This window comes from Passer montanus, unplaced genomic scaffold, assembly GCF_014805655.1.
Source record: "Passer montanus isolate IOZ18808 unplaced genomic scaffold, ASM1480565v1 scaffold48, whole genome shotgun sequence".
NCBI lineage: Eukaryota > Metazoa > Chordata > Aves > Passeriformes > Passeridae > Passer > Passer montanus.
In genome coordinates, this window is record NW_024369707.1 from 4,912,910 (window position 1) to 4,932,048 (window position 19,139).

Genomic DNA, 19,139 nt, shown 5'->3' on the forward strand with positions numbered 1-19,139 from the left:
CTGCATAAGTGTTCAGTTAAGCACCTAAATTTAGTTGTTTTCCCTCAGGAAAGTACAAAAGTCTTTGAAAAATCTGGCCCCTGGACCTTTAAGGTACCCAAATGTTTACAGTTAAGGTTTTTACACCAGATTTAATTGGATTTGGGAATCCATATGCTTTAGAAAGCTTTCAAAAGCTCAACTTTTAATTTTTCTAAGCCTCAGCTTCCATGAAGCAGCAGTGGGAATTTCCTTCTCCTACCCTTTTTGTGTCAGTTCACTGTAGATATGTGACTGACACAAGAACTGAGCACTTTTGTAGGCCTAGAGGAAAAGGGGAATAGAAAAGGTGGAAAGGAAAAAAGGGACAGGAATCAAAGTAATCGCTGACAAATGGCAGTCGGTATATTAATGAAAAGATTTATTTTTGAATTATATTTTTGCAGTCTTTAGAAGTGCCTACAGATTTAAGAACACATGATGATGCACATTAATTTTTAGAAGCAGTGGTGCAGATTTGACCCAGCTCTGCAGCTGCAGGAGAGCCAGGTGGTAGCAGATGCCACAGAGAAACCACTGAGCACACCACTTTTACCACAGGACAGCATGAAGGAACTCACCATGGAGCACTCACTGGCAATTAAAACATCCCAATATTAAACACCCAGAGATTGCTCAGAGCAAGAAGGCAGGTTTAAGCAAAGCAAGTGTTCAATGGATCTCTTCTGGAGGAAGCTGAGCCAGAGCATGTGCTTATGAGGTGCTCCAAAAGCTACAGGCGTTCATTGCATGGGACCACACCTGGAAAACCCCTGGAACACCTCTTTAGTGGAGAGCAGCACCGATGGCTTCACTCTGTGCATCCTCCTCTGCTGCTCTAATTGCACTAATTGTTCCTCTAGACTGAGCTGCCCAGCTCCTGTCTCAGAAATTTGGAAAAAAAAAAAAAATCCAACCAGGTGAAATTTCATCTGGCTATACTATAAAGAGGAGAAGATGTCTTTCATCAGTCTTGGCTCTCTGTCTGGTGCTTAAAGAGCCTTGCTCTTGCTGCAGACACAGAGGTGGAAATGTGATGCTCCAGACTGTCAGAGAGGAGTAACTTTATCACCTCCTCCAGTGAGTTCTTGCCCAGAGTTCACATTGGTCTCATGCCTGCATCCTTAGTCGATGAATCCACAGCCAAAGGTAATAAATCAGTGTGCAGGGCACATCTTCTGTCAAAGTCACCCACCTATTCCAAGCTCCATTTATAGGAGTGAGAACACAATTTATGGCGCATCAAATTGTCTACAACCTTTATATCCACTGTATTTTTGCTCCTCTCTCTGAAATCCCTGACAAATGAGCTTCAATTTTTCCCTCCCATTTCTGATCAGGCCTAATCTAAGAATATGCCAGCACAGAAGTATTTCAGTTGGGCAGCCTCTGATAGCAGGTAATGCTGATCTCTAATACTGTTGTTTTCAATTATTAATTCCAGCACTAACAGTCTCCTTCTGCAGTCCAGAATTTATTTTTTTTCTTTCTAGCCAGGGTGAAGAAAATGATAAATAAACTTGAAATTCATTTGAAGGTCTCGAAGTTGCAGGCCTTGAAGAGTCCTTCAGTGTTGTGACAAATCTGATGCTTTGTAGCTCCACAATTTCCATGTTCTTCTGTGCACAGTATGTATGGCTGGTCTTTTCTACTGTTGGCTGCTATCAAGTACACATTATTCTCTCTTCAGGATGCAAAAATACAGGTTGTTTTATATCATTCTGAACTTCTACTTCCTAATGCCTTTACCCAACCAAAGATGAGTCAAGAAATTAAGCTGTTATTGCAGTTAAAACATAGGTGGAATGCTGCTAACCTTACATGGGGAAGTTGTTGGCTGTGCTGGAGTCAAGACAGATGGTCACTTCAGGGAATGTTTCTTTTATGGCAAGTGCTCATTTGAGTAGGAATATTTCTAGCTGGATGAGTCACCTCTTTCTCGATTGCTGCATCAGATACCAACACATGATTTTTACACAAGGATATTCAAAGATGTGGCACAGGCTAAAAATGCATCTTCAAAGTATCCTGCAAGGGTTTCTTTCTCAACTGGAAGAATTATATGGCCCATGTAGATGGATTAAAAAAATTCCTCCACTGCTTTATTTTTACTGAAAACTGTGATGAAATGTCTTTTTTTTTCTTTTTTTTTACAAAATCATGTGGTACTCATATACAAAATCAGTCCCATAACAGCAAAATGCACAAAATCATAATAAAACTTCTCTGTTTAATGTAAAAGTAAGAAACTCAGAGTAAAGTGCAAAAATTAGAGCGAACATTTCTGTTCTGTGGCTCTTCAGCAGCAGGTTTGACTCTTCCCTGGTTTGGAGGACGAGGACCATCATCTGCATGCTGGTTGCCATGGAGACTCCCATCGCTTTTGGAATCACAAGTTTTGCCTGAAAGGAAACACTCCTGCACTGTGAGTTTTTAAGGACCAGAGAGGTTTCTGTTTGTCAGCACACCACATACTAGATTAACCACCACATCTAAGCAGGTGGGAGGGAAGGCAGTAAAATATTTTCCAGTAATTAGCGACAACATATTTAGTCTGTTTAAAATCCACAAAACACATAAATAGAACTACAAGACTTGCTGCATTAGATTAGGTTGTTATGGCATCAAATCTGCTATCTCAGTATCAGCTACTTCAAAGGAGAATGAACTTTGGCCACAGAACATAAGCATGGCAATAAATCCTTCTGACTCCTGCAGCAGGCAGGACTGGGGACTCTCTTGAGTTGGTAAGGCTCCCCCATAACTACATCTTTGCTAGGAAAAGATGTGTACATGAACACTTCATGCGTCTGTCCCTGTGTTGTCTAAGGTTTATCCATTCTATTTGCACTCCCAGAAGGGCTCTGGGGTTTGACAGCTCTGTCAGCTTCCTTCTCACTAGTGCAAACCAACACCTGGGATTGCTCCAGAGGTGAAAGTTGTCTGGCCCTAAGGATTGTGCAGAAGGATAATGTGCATATGTTGGCATGAATGTCTGGCTTGACAAACTATGGTTATTTAGAAGATTAATATAAAGAACTTGCAAGATTAAGCCTCAGTTACTTTCTAGTTCTGTCATCTTTGTGAGATGCTAACTAAATAACTACCTGTTAAATCTCCAACTTTCATCTGATTTCTTCTTTTGAGGCTGTTTTGTGCATCCGTGGGGCCATCAACATACTTCATTGCAATAGCTGGGGTCTGGTCCTTCTTTTGCTGGGTCTGAGTAGCTGAAAGAACACAAAAGGACATTTAATTGGATTGTATTAATGTTCATTTGTTCAAGGAGGAAAATGTGTTGAGTTGACTCTACCTGGCTGATGAGAACTTGGTACAGTTTCAATCTTGCCTTCTGGAAAGGACTGAACAGATTCATGGCCAGAATCTAAATCTTTCATTGGCCTTCCCATAATCTCATTCTCAGTTGCAGATTTATTTCTAATGAGGAAGTAGGTGTGCATTTTCCCTTTGCCTTTTACTTCTATTTCTCCTCTTTCAGTAATCTCAAAATTCTTGTATTTTAGGCACCTAAAGTATCAGAAGCAAAATGACACATGAAAATTCAAGACAAGTAAAAATGACACTGATGTTTTCAAAGGGCTGAGTGATCAAATCATAACAGTCTGGGGAAAAGAGTCTCAATTTGTGAACAACTGAGGATTTGTTTCAACTGTTTATTCAAGCCTGCTGTGCTTTCATAGCATTACACATACAGCCTGATCAAAAATTAATGGATCACATAGTCAAATTCTTCAGTAGGGTGGAGCGTTCTTATTTACCAGTAAATAGAAATGAAGAACTGAGGCAGCCAATATGAGCTAGACAGAATTATCCCCAGTCATTTCATCAGAAAAGGCAATCAGGTCCGTCAAGCATGATTTACTAGTTTATTTTACATCCAGACTTGCTATTCCCAATTGCCTTTTTCATGTGTCCAGAAATGACCATTTGATTTGCTCTGGGACTGACATGAGGCTGATCAGCCTGCAGTTTCCCCATGTCCCCCTTGCCATTTTTCCATACAGCTGTAGCTTTCTTCAGCTGCTGTGTGCTGACAGTCGTGGCCTGCCAGAGCTGACAGCAGCTCTGCAGTGCCACCACCCAGCTCTCATCACCTCAGATCCCTGCATTTCTGTAGATTGAGATGTCTCAAAAGATCCCTGCTCTGATCCTCCCCCAGTACTCATAGTTCACCTACTCCTTGAACCTGGCTCTTGGTGCAGGGACCTTGAAGAACTCATCAGTGAAAACCAAAGCAAGAGAGGCCTTAAGTAACTCAGCCTTTCTTCAGGGCACTGTCACTAAATCACCTGCCACAGCAGGTCCATGTTTCTATTTATATTCTAACATTGCACAGCTCCTCTGACTGCCTTTGAACTTTGTTTCCCATTTCAGTGCCAGCTGAGTTCTCATTTTCCCAACATCATTCCTATGTGCCCAGACAATGCTGTTGTACTCCTTCCTTTGTAGTTTGTCTTTGCTTCCACTGTTGCATACAGATTTTATGCATACATAAAGTTCTTGGAAATGTAGAATTAATTTTTTACAAACATGAGTTTCTGGAAAGTAAATTACAGCATGAAGAGGATAGCTGTTTAGGCAATTAATCCTTAGTAAGTGTAAATGAATCTGTTTCACTACAAATTGTGGTGCTCAGAGAGATTTTAAGCCTTTTATGTTCTAGATGTTCTGGCTGTCTTTCTAGCACCTACATCAATTTATCAGTACTTCCAAATAAGTCATCACAGTTGTTTTTTCTAATATTTTGCTCTCTCAAGCCTCTGCTCCTATACATAAGTACATTTGGAATAATTAGGAAAAAAATAAGACTCTTTACAAGCAGTGACTTCCCTTTACAAGCTGCTTAAATGAGTGACTAAGCCCCATCTACACTGAAAGGTGCACTGCCAAGGCAGTGGATTTGAGCAGGTGAGGTTCCCCTCAGTCACTCACTGGTAGGCACTGGAGCTGAGGTGGATTTTGCTGGGGACGCCGTGGCTCTCCATGCGGGAGGCGATGTTCACCGTGTCCCCAAACAAGCAGTAACGAGGCATCTTTTCTCCAACAACCCCCGCCAGGACAGGACCTGTATGGATCCCAACTCGAATCTTTACAAAGATAAAACACCCCCCAAAAGTGTCACTTGTTATTTAACATCTTTCTTAGTGCTATCCAGCCACCGAAAAGTTCATCTCAACACAACACTGGACACCAGAATGATATCAAATATCCACAGGGAGAGCTCCTCATGGGAATGTGCCCAAAGCCAAAGAGGAGTAGAAGCAGCTCTTTGAGGTGCTGCTGCAATACATTAACCAGAAGCTCAGCACAAGAAGCAGACAGACACACGTGCACCTTTGTGTTAACTTACTTGGATAGGATTTCCAGAAACTGGGTTCTGTACTCCTTTGGCTGCCATTATCATGCCCAAGGCAAAATTAGCAACTCGCTCTGCGTGAGTGGGGACAGGCACAGGGACACCCCCCACCACCATGTAGGCGTCTCCAATCGTCTCCACCTTTAATTGAGAGGGACAAGCACATGAGCATGCCAGCTGCATCTCGCTCAGGTTAGTGTTTTGCTCTTCAGGGCTCTTCTCATCTGCGCCAACTGCCCCTTTCTCTTAAAAGATGCTTCCAGTCACTGAAAAGCTTTAGCACACATGAGCTTCCTTGAGATGGAGGTCCTTTGCTTCACTCCACACTAAAAATTCCATCACATTCTGTCCCTGCTCACTTGACCCACTTTAGATATCAGTGTGAGAGAGCCTAAGGAGGAAGAGCTGCTGTGCAAGAAAGGCTGCAACAGTGCAGACTGCTTGCCTTCCTCTCACCCAGGGCAGAGCTGGGTCTATGCAAAGAGGCACAGCCTCCTGAGCCAGGAGGTCACCTGATGGATGAGTGCTGTTAATTAGCTCTCATTCACAATTGGTACTAAAAGCATATTTCTTGTTTGGGAGAGATTTATTTTTTAATAGCCACAAAAAAGCAAGAGCGCCCATTCACTGTTGATGATGATTAAGGGCTCACACAAAATTAAGGAACCTCCAGTCTCCAGGATCTCACAGAACACAATGTGGGCTAAACAATTTGGGAGCATCCTTCCCTACAACCAGCTGCTTTCCCACAACAGCTGCAGCCTGTGAGACAAATGCTGAAGGGTTTGTCCTCCTTCAGTTATCCAGTCTCTTTGGAATACATGCTAAAGTACCTGAGAAATGCTTTGGATTTTGATACTGTAACACAAATTTTGCTGGGAATAGAACAGACCTGTTTGAAAAAGAGAATTCTTAAATGCTCAAAATCCACTGTAAAAGCCTGTTACATGGTAATGAAATGTTCTAAACTGCTTTTATAAGGTTCCACTGGCCCATTTATCATCAGTAAAAGAGAAATCTTTTAGGTTAGACTAATTGACTTTCTTAAAAATTAACACCAATAGGAGTGTGGAAACATAACATTTGGGTTTGTTCATTAACACAATGACTTAAAACAGGTCAGCACTTCAATCTCAAAGAATGTGTTCCTGTCCATGCCTTTTATCAGACAGCCAAACCCACAGTGATGCCAGTAGTTTTCTGTAACAAATTAAAAACAACTGTAAAAAGCTACTAATGTAAATAGATACCCTAATTATTTTTCAGCCATAGTAGAAGATTTAATTTAACAAGATTTATTCGTAACTTCAGATGTTTATAAGCTTGGGCCAAGTTTCTTTGATCAATGTCACTATTTCATTGCTTTCCCAATTCCCTGCAATAGCAATCTCATCCTTGCTCTCTGTACCCCAGTAACTTCCTCCAATATTAATAGGAGTTATATACAGGCTTCAAAAGGAGATTATTATAGTGACAGATCATTTACTTATGAGGGATGATTTAGAAAGAATATGAGGCTAATTCATCCTGAAATCTGTGGGCCATATCCTGAATTCTTCAATTATTGAATACAGATTCCTTGCCAAGGAAGAAATGCTTCTGGTTTCCCAGTACAATTTATTGTGGGATGAACTGCAAGCCTTGCCTGAGCAAAGAATAAATGAGATTTGGATTTCACCCTTTACTATTTCTGCCTTCCTAAATATTTCATGAGCTGAGGACAGAGAGAAACTTAGGAACTGTTCTTCAGCACATTAAATCTGGTACCTCTGGAAGTGTTGGTAACACTATTATTACAGGCCAGCCAGGGCTCTGATTTTTCCAGCACAGTTTGGAGACCACATGCCCAGTCTAGGTCTAATTGATGCTCTGTGGGGGTTGGCAGCAGAGGATACCATTGCTGAAGACCTCCATGAAACTGAAGTCTAGCTATTGGCTGGCTATTGTCTATAATGCTATTTCTCACCAAAGTGACCTATTTAGAGGTTCAAATAAAAGAACTAGGCAAATTTTTCATGTTGGATAGGTATTTGAGAAAGGAGGAAGAGAGAGAGATATGAAAGAAGAGCCGTTCTGGCATTAGCACCGTGGAAAAGGCTTTAGCCTATGACAGAACTTGAGTTCCTATCCAATAATGCCCACTTCTCCCTGTTTTTCAGTTTGTGTGGCCACTACAAATAGGTCATATTTTATGGTTTAATCAACAATCATGCTGTGGTGATGAGAATTTGAGTAGATTTTAAACCAAAACAAACAAAACACCAAACAAACAAACAAAAAAACCAGCAAAAATTTGATTTAAGTAGATTTTAAACCAAAACAAACAAACAAAACACCAAACAAACAAACAAAAAAACCAGCAAAAATTTCTGCAGCCTTTTTTGATCAGTACCTACCTTGTACACATCATGCACTGTGGTCAGTCTGTCAAACCTCAGGTACATTGAATTTAACATGAGAACTATCTGAATAGGCTCACACTGGGCACAGATGTTGGTAAAGGTCACCACATCACTGAACAATATAGTGCACTCCTTGAACTCTCCTGTGGGCAGAGAGAGCAGTGGTGTTTGTAATGGCTGCACAATCACAGTATCTGTTTGAGACTTGTTTGAAAAGATCATTCTATGGCCTCTCATATGTAATAATCACACATGGGTGCTGAGAGGAAGGAGAGGTGTCAGAGTGTATCAATACAGGAATAATTGCACATCTCAAACAACCCAAACATGTTGGGTTTTTGCACACAGGAGAAGTTTAAGGGAATCAAAATAATTTTTAAATTTGACAAAAGAACACACATTGTGTATGAAATTCATTACCTCAAAAGCAATTCTGAAAACCTGTTTACAAGTTACAATCCCACAGAACACAAATGCAGGATATGAACAATAAGTTGTTCCACAACTCCCAGTGTGTAAGAAAAGAAAGTAGTAGAAAGTGCTTTGAAAAGTATACAGGAAATGCTGAACTCGTTATCCCTAATTTCATATATGTGCTTACTAAAGGGAATTTAAGCATATTATTGTTACCCTTAATGACAATGGGAATCATCACAATCCTACATTTATAAATAGCATAGAGGTACTAGGAGAATTTTCTGGCAAAGACTTTATTCCCTTCACTTCTGAGCCCTTGTCTTCCTATATACCCACATTAAAACCAAAATCTCAGATTACTGCTGAAACACTGAATTTTGTTCACTGAATGGGCAGCACTACCACCTTTCACCACCTAAGGAACAGTTTTAGCAAAGAGCTTCCAAAGCTTTCTTTGAAAGAATAGCCTAATTTTATTATCAGCAAAATTAAGAGTCTGTGATCCTCCTCCAATGCATGGATGTCACCAAGTGGAGCATGGACTCCAGGGCAGTGGCAAAGGGGCTGTGCCAGCACCCCAGTCTCTCTATCCCCACCCCTGCTGCACAAATCACCCATCCCAAATGCACCCTGTTCATTCACCTGCCTCAACTCGCTTGCCCTCTTTCAGCTGGTTGGCCACGTGCTGGGGGAGCATGGCATAGAGCAGGGCCTCCGTCTTCTTCTTCTCCTCCTCCAGGTGCTTGGACAGGATGCGCAGCTCTTCCTTCTTCCTCTCCAGCTGGCTGGAGAGCTCCATCTCTGCCAGGCGCTGCTGATTGAGGAGAATCAGGTCCCTGGTGACGTCGTGGGGCGCGATGTCCGCGATGTGCATCTGCCGCTCCTCCAGCTCGTGCAGCGAGCGCAGCAGAGGTGAGCACAGGTACAGCATGCACTGCAGGGGCTCCATCCACATCATCTGCCCTGTGGGGAACCAGCGTCGGCAAGGCTTTTCAGCACTGTGGCCTTTCACAGGGTGCTCTGCATTGCTGGAGTTAATTCTAGGGGGTGAGTTCTAAGCTCGGTGGGTTTCTGTAGGGTCTGGATGATCACAGGAATCTGTTCCCTAGGAATTCGAGGTGAACTGGTTCGGAGGAGCCAATAAGAAAATTTTGGAACCCAGGAAGCAGTCACTCCCTCACTGCAGGTGCTGGGCAGAGCCCAGCTAGGATTCAAGTTCCTCCTCCTAATGAGGAACCCCAGTGCTCACAACATCTCTCCTCTCCTTTCTGCTCCTCTCTGCATTTTCCCCTCCTCTCCTCCTAGTTCTCGGGCTGTTCCCAAAGCCAGTCAGTCAGAATCGTGCATAGGGGAACTGAGACTCACAGAGATTAAGCAAAGCATTAGAAGTTTAATTTCACAGTGCATAGTTTATGTCCCAGTAAAGTCAATGGCACTTTCCTCCCTGGAAACTGAAGCTTTCAGTTACTATCATAATCTAAATAAGCAGTTACAAAAATGCCTGAAAGGTAAAAGGGATTTTTGGTGGGGAATCTAGTTTTTTGGGTTTTGCTTGAGGTTTGATTTTGACTCTGATTGTTATTATTGTTGTTGTTGTTGTTGTTATTATCTTTCTTCATAAGTATAATTGTTTTCTAAACAGTAATCTAGGAATTCCTATTTCTTTCTTTTTCCCTCACCTCATTGCCATGGTTGCTGGATGGACAGCTTTAAAACTAAGAGGATTGAAACATCAGAAATACATGTGAACTAACCCCCAGAGGACAAGGGAAAGTACAATTGTACCCATGGCTGGTCAAAGTTCCTTGTTTTGGTAGCATTACTTTTTTCAAGGTTGTCCCTAAATGCTTAATTTTTTTCTGAATCTCAGGAAAACAAGATTTGACACTCATTACATAAAGGTGAAAGGAGACAAGAGAAAATTAGGTCACATTACATAGTTCAGAAAAGAAAAACTGAAGTCACAGAACAATTAAACCAAATGCCATTGTGGTGAATTACACCAAGCAGAGGATCATCCCATATTCAGTTGTCTCAGTAAAAATAAAGCAAATACAATATCTCATTTGCTGAGATAATTTTAACTGGTAAACTCTCTTACGTGGCTTTGGGGAGGTGTGTGAAGACAGAACCTGAAAATGTACTATAAAAAATAAAAGCACAGAGAACTAATCTATTTTTAATCACATTGGAAACCCAGCCAGCAGCAAATAACTCCCCTTAAAGGCATAAATTAAGAACAAACCATGTATTCACATGTGAGTTTTGCAGCATCAGAAAACCACCATTTTTCTAAGCCTTTCAAATAGGAGTTGAGTTGTTGCTTCTGACTGAAAGCCTTCAAAATCTGGTGAGGTGATAGCAGAATTTGTGTACAAGCATCTACTGCTTCTCTAAGCAGACCCATCTAATCTCCTCACTGCCCAAAGGCTATTTATAGGAGTGGAGGGAGGTCAGGAGTGCACCTCAGCCTAATTCCTGATCTAATAGGAGCACTTCTTCTATTGCAAACACTGAAGTACCTCTCAGCTCCAGCATTGGCCGTTCTTTCCATGACTCAGGCATCATCTCTCTTCTGGTCTGGAAAACAAATTGGCTGTTGATGAATTTCTGAATGCTGGAGATGGTGAAGGGTACTTCTGGGTGAACGATCCTGAAATACTGATCCAAGGAGATGCCCATGGTCTGAAGGCCAGGTACAATCTTCTGAATGCTCACCCCAGCTTGCTTCACTTTGAGCTTAAAAAGAAAATATGGACCAATGTTACAATTTGTGTCCCTTTGGGTTCAGACCAAGCAAATGTTCATAACATTTCCACACACTTAGCCTTTCTAGAGCACATGGATTATTTCTGAGCGAAGTTTCTACCCTGTCAGTGTAGTGCTACACAGCCCTGAATGCATGCCCTTCATAGCAAGACAAAGCCCAAGAAAGGAATGTTGTTATTAAAATGTTCCTTCCTGTCAATTGTGAGAAACCCCCAAAACTACCTGCTATTATCCCTGCTGCATTTGTGTGGGCCTCACAAACAGCCTTACAGGAGAAAATCTGAGAATTTTGCAGGAGAAAATTTGAGACACTGGAGTGTCTTGTATCCCAAAACGAAAATAACTGTGGCATAAAATGCCTTGGCAAATATTAATTTTCTAATAGATGCCATGGGTTACTTTCTCTTAACGAAGTGTAAAGGTTTAATCATTTTCCTTTCCTCTGCTGACCATACATGAGCTCTTAAATTCTGCAGAAATGTTCTTTTCTGCTCGTCATTGGTTATTGAAGCTCTAACCTGGCTATCAGTAATGGGTGTAGGACTTCTTTGCACACTAATAATTTTATTAAATTATGCAAACTGGCCTTCATGAAAGGTTTAAGACTCTGTATTTTGGCTGATGTGGGCAATGGCAGGAAGCAGATTATATGTTCTGGTATCTCAACCAGCACAATGCCAAAACGTGTTCCTTGAGGGGAATGGATTCAGTGTTCTTCTGCTGTCCCATCCTCAGCTTCTCCCTTCTTTGTTCCTGTCTTAAGCCAATATTCTCTCCACAGGGTTCAGAGCAGGAGGACCTGTAGCTTGGTGGGGACCCAGGCGAGCTGGGAAGCAGCCAGAGGGCAGCCCCGCCAAGGGCTGTGTGAGCAGGAGAGGAGACTCAGCCCTGCCCCAGAAGGTAAAGAGATTTGGGGGTCCCAGAGGGGCTGCATGCTGCCTGATGCAGTAGTGGCTGGGCTTTCCAGCAGAAGCATGCAGGATTAGACTCAGGAAGCACAAGGAGCTTGGGACAATCCTTGGAACAGTAACTGGGAGGAGAGCAGGAAACTGTAAATACAAAGCCACTTTAAAGGATGGGACTTGGCTCTGGTATATCCAGGGACAGGGAGGTGACCAGAAACCTCAAAAAATTCTGCTCACTATTTGGTAACAGATAGACTGCTAGACTGCTGCAATAAACCTTGCTGGCAGATGTTTCAGACATGGGAACTCAATGAATTCAAAGAAGATCCTTATCTGCAGTGATACAGAGCATGTCTCTGTACAGAGTATTCCTGCAAATCCTGTAAGAGAGTGTACACTGCACACAAGAGTACGCAGCAGGGAACTGTAGGACAGTCAAAACAAAAGGAAATTACTCTGAGGCTTATGCAAATTAAGGGCCCTGACCACATGCTTGTCCTACCTCTTTGTCAAAAACCATATGAAAAGGAAGTCCATTGCAAAATGTTTTTGTGTCAATCCAGAGGCTCTTGGGATAAACAGGATCAAATCCTCTCAGGAGCTTACCTGTGGCGAGATGTGTAGATTTAAAATCAGGCTGCACTTCATAAAACCAATCAGCATGACTTTTTATCACTCAGTGAGACAGGACCGTATATCACAGTGAGGGAAGACAAAGCAAACAGTGTGTGGGCCCAGAAATGTGCCCCATCTGTGCTAAATGCTCTGCAGTGTAATCCACAGCTGATTAGCAACTAATCTGAGTTGGCTGAGCATTTAAAATTTAAGCACACAAAAACCAAAAAGCACTAGATGCATGAAATTATGTAGAAAAAATAAGAATAGATGAACACCTGTAGATGCTACTTCTCTATGAATCTGCAGATGCCACAGCAATATAACACAGACACATCCCACAAAAGTGTGTACAGAAGTGGGTTTAATACACTTTGCCAGCTACTAAGGAACACTAAGAGAAAAAAACCCAGTGTGATCTGGGTTTTAGACTCCTGTACAATAAACCATATGTACAATGTCCATGGCACAGAGACAGAATTACTGTTTGGTTTCTATTTTACTTACCCTGAGAATTTTTACAAAAGGGTCACAAATCTACAGAGTAGTTTGTGCTTACTAGCAGCTATTTTTGTAAAAGGAATACAGTGGGTAAAATATCAAAACAGCTCATCTTTTGAGTGAAGTACCCTAAACCTCTGATCTTCATGGCATAAACTTAGATTCCCAGTAACCCACCAGAATCAAAAAGATGATTACTTCCAGTGATCTCTTTCCCCCTGAAGGTAGCTATGACAGTTACTCCAGTAAGTTCTGCTGAGAACAAATGTTCAAGTCACTCAGGAGATTGGTGCAAAATATTGCAAACTTAGAATCTCTTACTGCTTCAGGGAAAGTCAGTGTGGGTTTTTAATTTATCAAAATCTGGTTCTTGATAACTCACACTTATAGCTAAAGAATTTATTTTTTTAGTAATAATGCTAGTCTAAAATTTTATTTTAAATATATATTAATTTCTTGCTTAGTATATCTGCCCTTGTAATGCATGTGACACTGCACCAGGTGCTACCAGGTTCAATTTTTCACTCATCCCAGAATGCAGACATCTTGGCAATACTCAGCTAGATTCTCATTCCATTTGGGGAATCAAAAGATCCTAAAATTCCTTCCATTTTATAAACATATATAAACATCTAATACATAAAGGCAAGAACAGAGATTACAAGATTAGCAGGAGACTTTTGGTAGTGGAGGATGTAATTTGGTATTCAAAATTTACTACAGTTGATAATTTTGGAAAGGAGTAGTATCTACCAAGTTAAAAAACACACTTTTAAATTCAGCATCTTAAACCAAGTGACATGAGAATGAAGAATCAAATTCACCACACAATGGCATTTTATAGAAGAACACTTTTCAGATGAAAGCCCTGTTTAAGAGACAAAAGTGACAGGTCATATTCCACTTAAGTATCTGTCATTACTAAGCATGCTTATTATCTGCAATTTTTCTTTGATCATCAATGTCAAGCTGAAAGAAACTTAACCAGAAACATTTTGAAAAGTTGCAGAGGAAATATAAATGGTAACTTCAAAATGGATGGGTGGGTGGGTTAGGGAGGCTTACTGATTTTCTAGCTGAAGAGACTCAGAAATGATGAGGAGCTCCCTCTGAATGATCTCTCACCTTTTCCTAATGTGATTATTCCTCTCAATGTTTTCCAGTGACTTTTCTTAACAGGACAAACAGAGTTTCCTCTGTCTCCATTTGCATTCTTGGCTTTTTCAAGGTCCTGTTGAAATAAATCCAAAGGGAAATTCAAGGGTGTTTTTATCTTAAATATATTTTAGTAATATGATGATAATGAATATTAAAATACCTCTTTATTCAGTTGGTTCTCAATTTGTTTTTCAGAGTCAACAAGACATTGAGATGAGGAAGAAAATTCATTTCTTTCCTTGCATGGAAATAGAGGGTTTTGAGTGACAAGAAAAACAATATGTTCTTTTTTCCCAGTTCTTTCTTCTTCTTCTGTTTGATTGACTATTTTCATTGAAATCTCAATGTTAAAAAAATCCAGGGCTGCTGCACCAATGATTCCTGAAGGGGAAACAAAAGACAAGGTATTGCCAAGAACAAAACCTTTTCAATTCCCCTTTTAGAGGGTCCCCAGTGGAATTTCACTGTTTCAGAAATCACTTTCCCAAAAAAACTCTGGAAGAAGAAAGCAACACATGTCGTCCTTGCTACAGCTGCCATGAGGAGAATATGCTCACAGGAGCTCAGCTTCAAAGGTATGCTGCTTTTGCCTTGGCTGAGGACAAATACTGATTTTCACCAGGAGCAGCTCAGCAGGACAGCTGAAGAATGTGCTCAAGTAGCCATAGAGCAATAACATGAATTCAACCCAAAGAGTGCAGGGAGTCTAAAGAGATTCTGCTACACAATCTATTTCGGTCATTGAAGAATACTGTATTTTGAAAGGAAGGAAGTATCTTTCATGCAGATGCACAATCAGTTCTCTCATTTCTGGTCAGGTATTAGGCAAAATACTGGACATCAAAATGACATCAAAAGCTCCGTATGAAATTCCAAATAATTCTTTGCTTTCAATATCAAATAAGTTTTAACAACAAGGGAAGTTTTGAACTTCTAAATTCAGCATCATTTATGAAAGAAAGGAATATGATCATCTCTTACAGACCTATAGCTCTCTAATGCTTGCACAAGCACAGCTCTGGAGATGCTGGTAAATGCTGGTGAAAGATTCAGTCTGGAGCAGGGTTCAGTACAAGGCAGATGAATGTCTTCAACTTAACTAGAATTTCTACTTCACAGGAATTTAAAAAGCACAAGTCACTGAGAATTAATAAACAGTTAATTCTCACAATTACACACCATGAACTTGAACTCTTCTTCCAGGGAGGGAATTCTATAGCAACAATGGACATTTATGGACTGGGTTGTCATGCCCAAAATTTAATCAAATTTTGATGAAATTTACTGGGAGCTAGGAGTGATCAGGGAAATAATGAGTTCAGAGTCTGGACACTGAACTCCACCAGGCTTCAATTCCATGGCCAGACCTCATCTGAAAAAAGATACTGAACTCTGAGTGCACCTGCAAATAGATGATTACTCTGCATACATACTGCATTGATCTGTACTCCGCATTAAGTCTCATTACCTGGCACAATATGGCACAGACCTCTTCTGTCTGAATAGTAATGTAAATGCATTGACCCATCTTCATTCTTTTCTACTCTAAAAGATGGTGCATTCATCTCCTGAGGAAAAAAACAAAACCAAAACCTCAATATCTTTTTTCTGGAAAAGTCTACTTTTTCAGAAAGCAGACTGATAAATTCCACTTGTACAAAAGCATGTCATGCCTTTATAACATCCACTGTAATATAAATAAGCTGAAAAGCAGAAAATTACATATTCTCACCTGTGAAGAAAATCTGCTAGGCATTACAGCCAATGTAGAAAGTAATATCTAATGTTGAGGACTAGTCAAAACCAATCCTTTTTAGAAATTATCCTAACATTTGGAGTAATCTGTTTCAGAACATAGCAGAAGAGAACATGCTTTGGTGATTGTTCTCATTATTTATTCACGCCTATGAGGTGCTGTTCCTTGTGCTGTGAACTCTGGCAGAGTCCATGCAGAGCTGCTCAGCAGTTACTACCCAGACTTGCCTGGTAGGAAAGGGACAGGTAGCTGTGCAGTGCGTCCAGGTTCTCTATGAACTCATAGAGATTTCCACCCAGTGTCCTCAGCATGTGGTCGTAGCCTGAGCGCTTACAGAATTCAAAGAAATACTTTCCAAACTCCCTCAGAACAATGTCAGCAGGAACACCTGGCAAAATAAAGATACCTTAAGGAATAAGAAAGGTTTGGAAGTTCTTGCAATGCTGTCAGGTGGATTAAGACTGAAGACAGAAAATTTGCAACATAGGAAAGGCATTCCCAAGGACACAGGAGACAAAACCTGGGCTGCAGTCTCAGGCCTGACCCAGCATGATCCATTTTTGAGGCATGCTAACACATACCTAATACTTTGCAGGCTTTGTCAACAAGCTGCATTGTGATCTCATCTTTGTACACCTCAAAAGTCAAGAAAGAATCCTGGACTCCAGCCTGCAGCCTACAACAGAGAAGACAATATTCCTGTCTCAGCAGTGCTGTAAATACAACATGCTTGGGTGACCCAACTGGCATTTCTTAAATACTGTTTGCTGTGAATGCACTCCTCAGCCTCCCTCGAGCATTATATTGGAACACACTACTCCACCTAATGATGTAAGTTTAATATTGAAGTGCTTTAAATTAATTAAATTACTTTAACGTGGCTGAATGGTGGTAAACTCTTTCAAGGATTAGGACATCATACTGTGGGGTGCTAGAACCAGTGGAGTCTTAGTTTGTCTTCTGGTCTACTGGTTTGTTGTTCAATGTGGCCACAATATCAAATTCTTGGGGCTTTGCAAACCTGCTGATTTTTTTTTTATTTGCTTCAATGGATGATAATATATGGTGGATGGATTAGATGGCATCTAAGTATCATTTATGTATCTTGAAAATACCATATAGCTCATAAAAACAAGACAAAACCAGAGATGATAACAAAGCCAGATTGAATGGGACTTCCATCAGTCTGGTCTAGGGGAAGGTTCCCTGCTCATGGCAGGGGGATTGGAACCAGATGATCTATGATTCTGATTTAGCTGCTTTTCTCAGTACTGCAATTAAACTGACTTTATATTAAGGATGACATCTTTTCAGTGTAATTACTTCTGATTATTGTCACTGTGAGCCAGTGAGTCTATTGCAAAGTTGTCTATAAGACTAAATGTCATATTTAATTATCTGATATGACAAATTAATTGGGACAAATTAGTATCAGAGGATGAAGTGTTACAAGGCAAGAAACTCTTGCTTTTGCCCTTTTAGTTACTCCTAATATACTTGAGATACACATGAGCTACCATTTACCAATAAGAAATTATATCTCCTGCTGCTGAATTCCTGAGCACTTCCAATGCACTACATTTATTGGGAACACCTTACCTTAATTTTTCCCATGTTTCTTCACCATACTTTTCAACCACCAAAGACTTCAGGCACGTATTTATAAATCCATACTGCAAAAACAAATATATGAACATGGAGAAGATGTACTGTTTTTTCAAACGCCACCTTTTTGTATTTCAGATTGCTCTGCTAATTTTATACGGGAAGAGAAGAATAACGCTTGACGGCCTAAAGAGAAAGTCATGTTGGACACCATTATATCTGCCAGTAAACAGCGCAGCGTTTTCCTCAGCGTTTCCCCAGCGCTCAGCAGGGCAGAGCGCGCAGCCGGAGGTGTTTTGCAGAGAAGCAGCGAGGCGGGGCGGCCGGGGGTGCGCTGTGCCGGGCCGGAGCTGGGCGCTGCGGCCGGGCACGGCATCCCCGCCCGGCTGCGGCAGCGCGGGCCCGCCAGCCCCGGGACCGGGCAGCGCCGGGAGAGAGGGAGAGCGGCGGGGCAGAGCCGGGAGAGAGCAGCGGGGCAGAGCCGGGAGAGAGCGGCGGGGCAGAGCCGGGAGGGAGGGAGAGCGGCGGGGCAGAGCCGGGAGCGGCGGGGCAGAGCCGGGAGGGAGGGAGGGAGAGCGGCGGGGCAGAGCCAGAGCGCAGCAGCCCCGCGTGGTGCGGTGCGAGCGCCCCGCAGCCGGCGGGTCAGCACCCTGCACGGCACGGCGCTCAGCCCCTGCTCTCGGGGCTGCCCGTCTGTCTGTCTGTCCGCCCGGCCCCGCCGCGCTCGCCCGCGGCGGTGGCGCCCGGTGGCACCCGGTGGTACCCGGTGGTACCCGGAGTCCGCGGGCAGGGAGGAGCGGCCCCGAGCGCCGCGGTCCCGGTCCCTCCGCGCCCCCGCGGGCTCGGCTGTTTTCCGCAGGAGAGGCGCGCTCCCCGCGGCTGCGGCTGTGCCGGGAATTCCGAGCGGTGCCGAGGAGCATCCCGGGGCCGCGGCATCGCCGGCACGACGGCAGCTCACGGCAGCTCCCCCGTCCCGCTAGCCGCTGCTGAGCCCCGGCTGGACACTGGCCGGGATCATCGGGTCCAGGCTCCGGAGGGCAGGGAGCCGGGAGTGTGGCAAGGGCAGAAGAGGTTTCTTGCCAAGGGTTTCTTAAAACTGCCCTTAGCGGAGCAGGAGCAGAAACGGTGGAGTCCATAGCCACCCTCACCCAAGGACAGGAGGTTTGTAGGGAGAAGCAGCACTTTCCATTCGACTGCTACTGAGGTGGCAGCTGCTGCCTGACAAGAAGCAGGGGGTGAAGGTCCCTGCATGTGGCTGCCATCATCCAGGCTGTGTCTGCAGCCACCCAGCCTGTCTGAGAGGAAAGGACAGCAGCAGGGATGTTAACAGGAGCTTAGTGATTGGTGTTACAGGCAATGCATTCATGGGGTTTGGTACTTGGCAGAGTTACCCGGCAGGGGCTGCCCGTCTGTCCGTCCATCCCTCACCAGCAGGGGCTGCCCGCCTGTCCGTCCGTCCCCAGCAGGGGCTGCATGTCTGTCCCCGGCCGCAGCTGTTGGTGCAAGACAGGAGCTACCTGTCTGCATATCTTTCCCCGGCAGGAGCTACCTGTCTGTCTGTCTGCAGGGGGTGAAGGTCCCTGCATGTGGCTGCCATCATCCAGGCTGTGTCTGCA

General features: G+C 42.8%; 1 protein-coding gene across 1 annotated transcript; it reads right to left on the reverse strand.

The window, feature by feature from the left end:
- Positions 1-398: 398 nt before the first annotated feature.
- LOC120508638 (guanylate cyclase soluble subunit beta-2-like) lies at positions 399-17,731 on the reverse strand. The gene is made up of 15 exons (XM_039722442.1): positions 17,518-17,731; positions 16,500-16,594; positions 16,146-16,306; positions 15,631-15,730; positions 14,323-14,543; positions 14,130-14,235; positions 12,391-12,494; positions 10,737-10,953; positions 8,857-9,177; positions 7,792-7,940; positions 5,390-5,536; positions 4,972-5,126; positions 3,332-3,546; positions 3,126-3,248; positions 399-2,420 (listed from the first exon to the last, which is right to left on the reverse strand). Exons 1-15 carry the CDS (start codon positions 17,613-17,615, stop codon positions 2,269-2,271), a joined length of 2,364 nt encoding a protein of 787 aa, XP_039578376.1. The 5' UTR covers positions 17,616-17,731; the 3' UTR covers positions 399-2,268.
- Positions 17,732-19,139: the final 1,408 nt, after the last annotated feature.

Coding starts and splice junctions, on each gene's coding strand:
- LOC120508638 (XM_039722442.1), bottom strand. CDS start 17,615: ATGTTCATATATTTGTTTTTGCAGTATGGATTTATAAATACGTGCCTG. Junction 15,731..16,145: donor ACCTGTCCCTTTCCTACCAG/GCAAGTCTGGGT, acceptor TTTTTTCCTCAG/GAGATGAATGCACCATCTTT. Junction 7,941..8,856: donor GGGCAAGCGAGTTGAGGCAG/GTGAATGAACAG, acceptor CTCTGCCCACAG/GAGAGTTCAAGGAGTGCACT.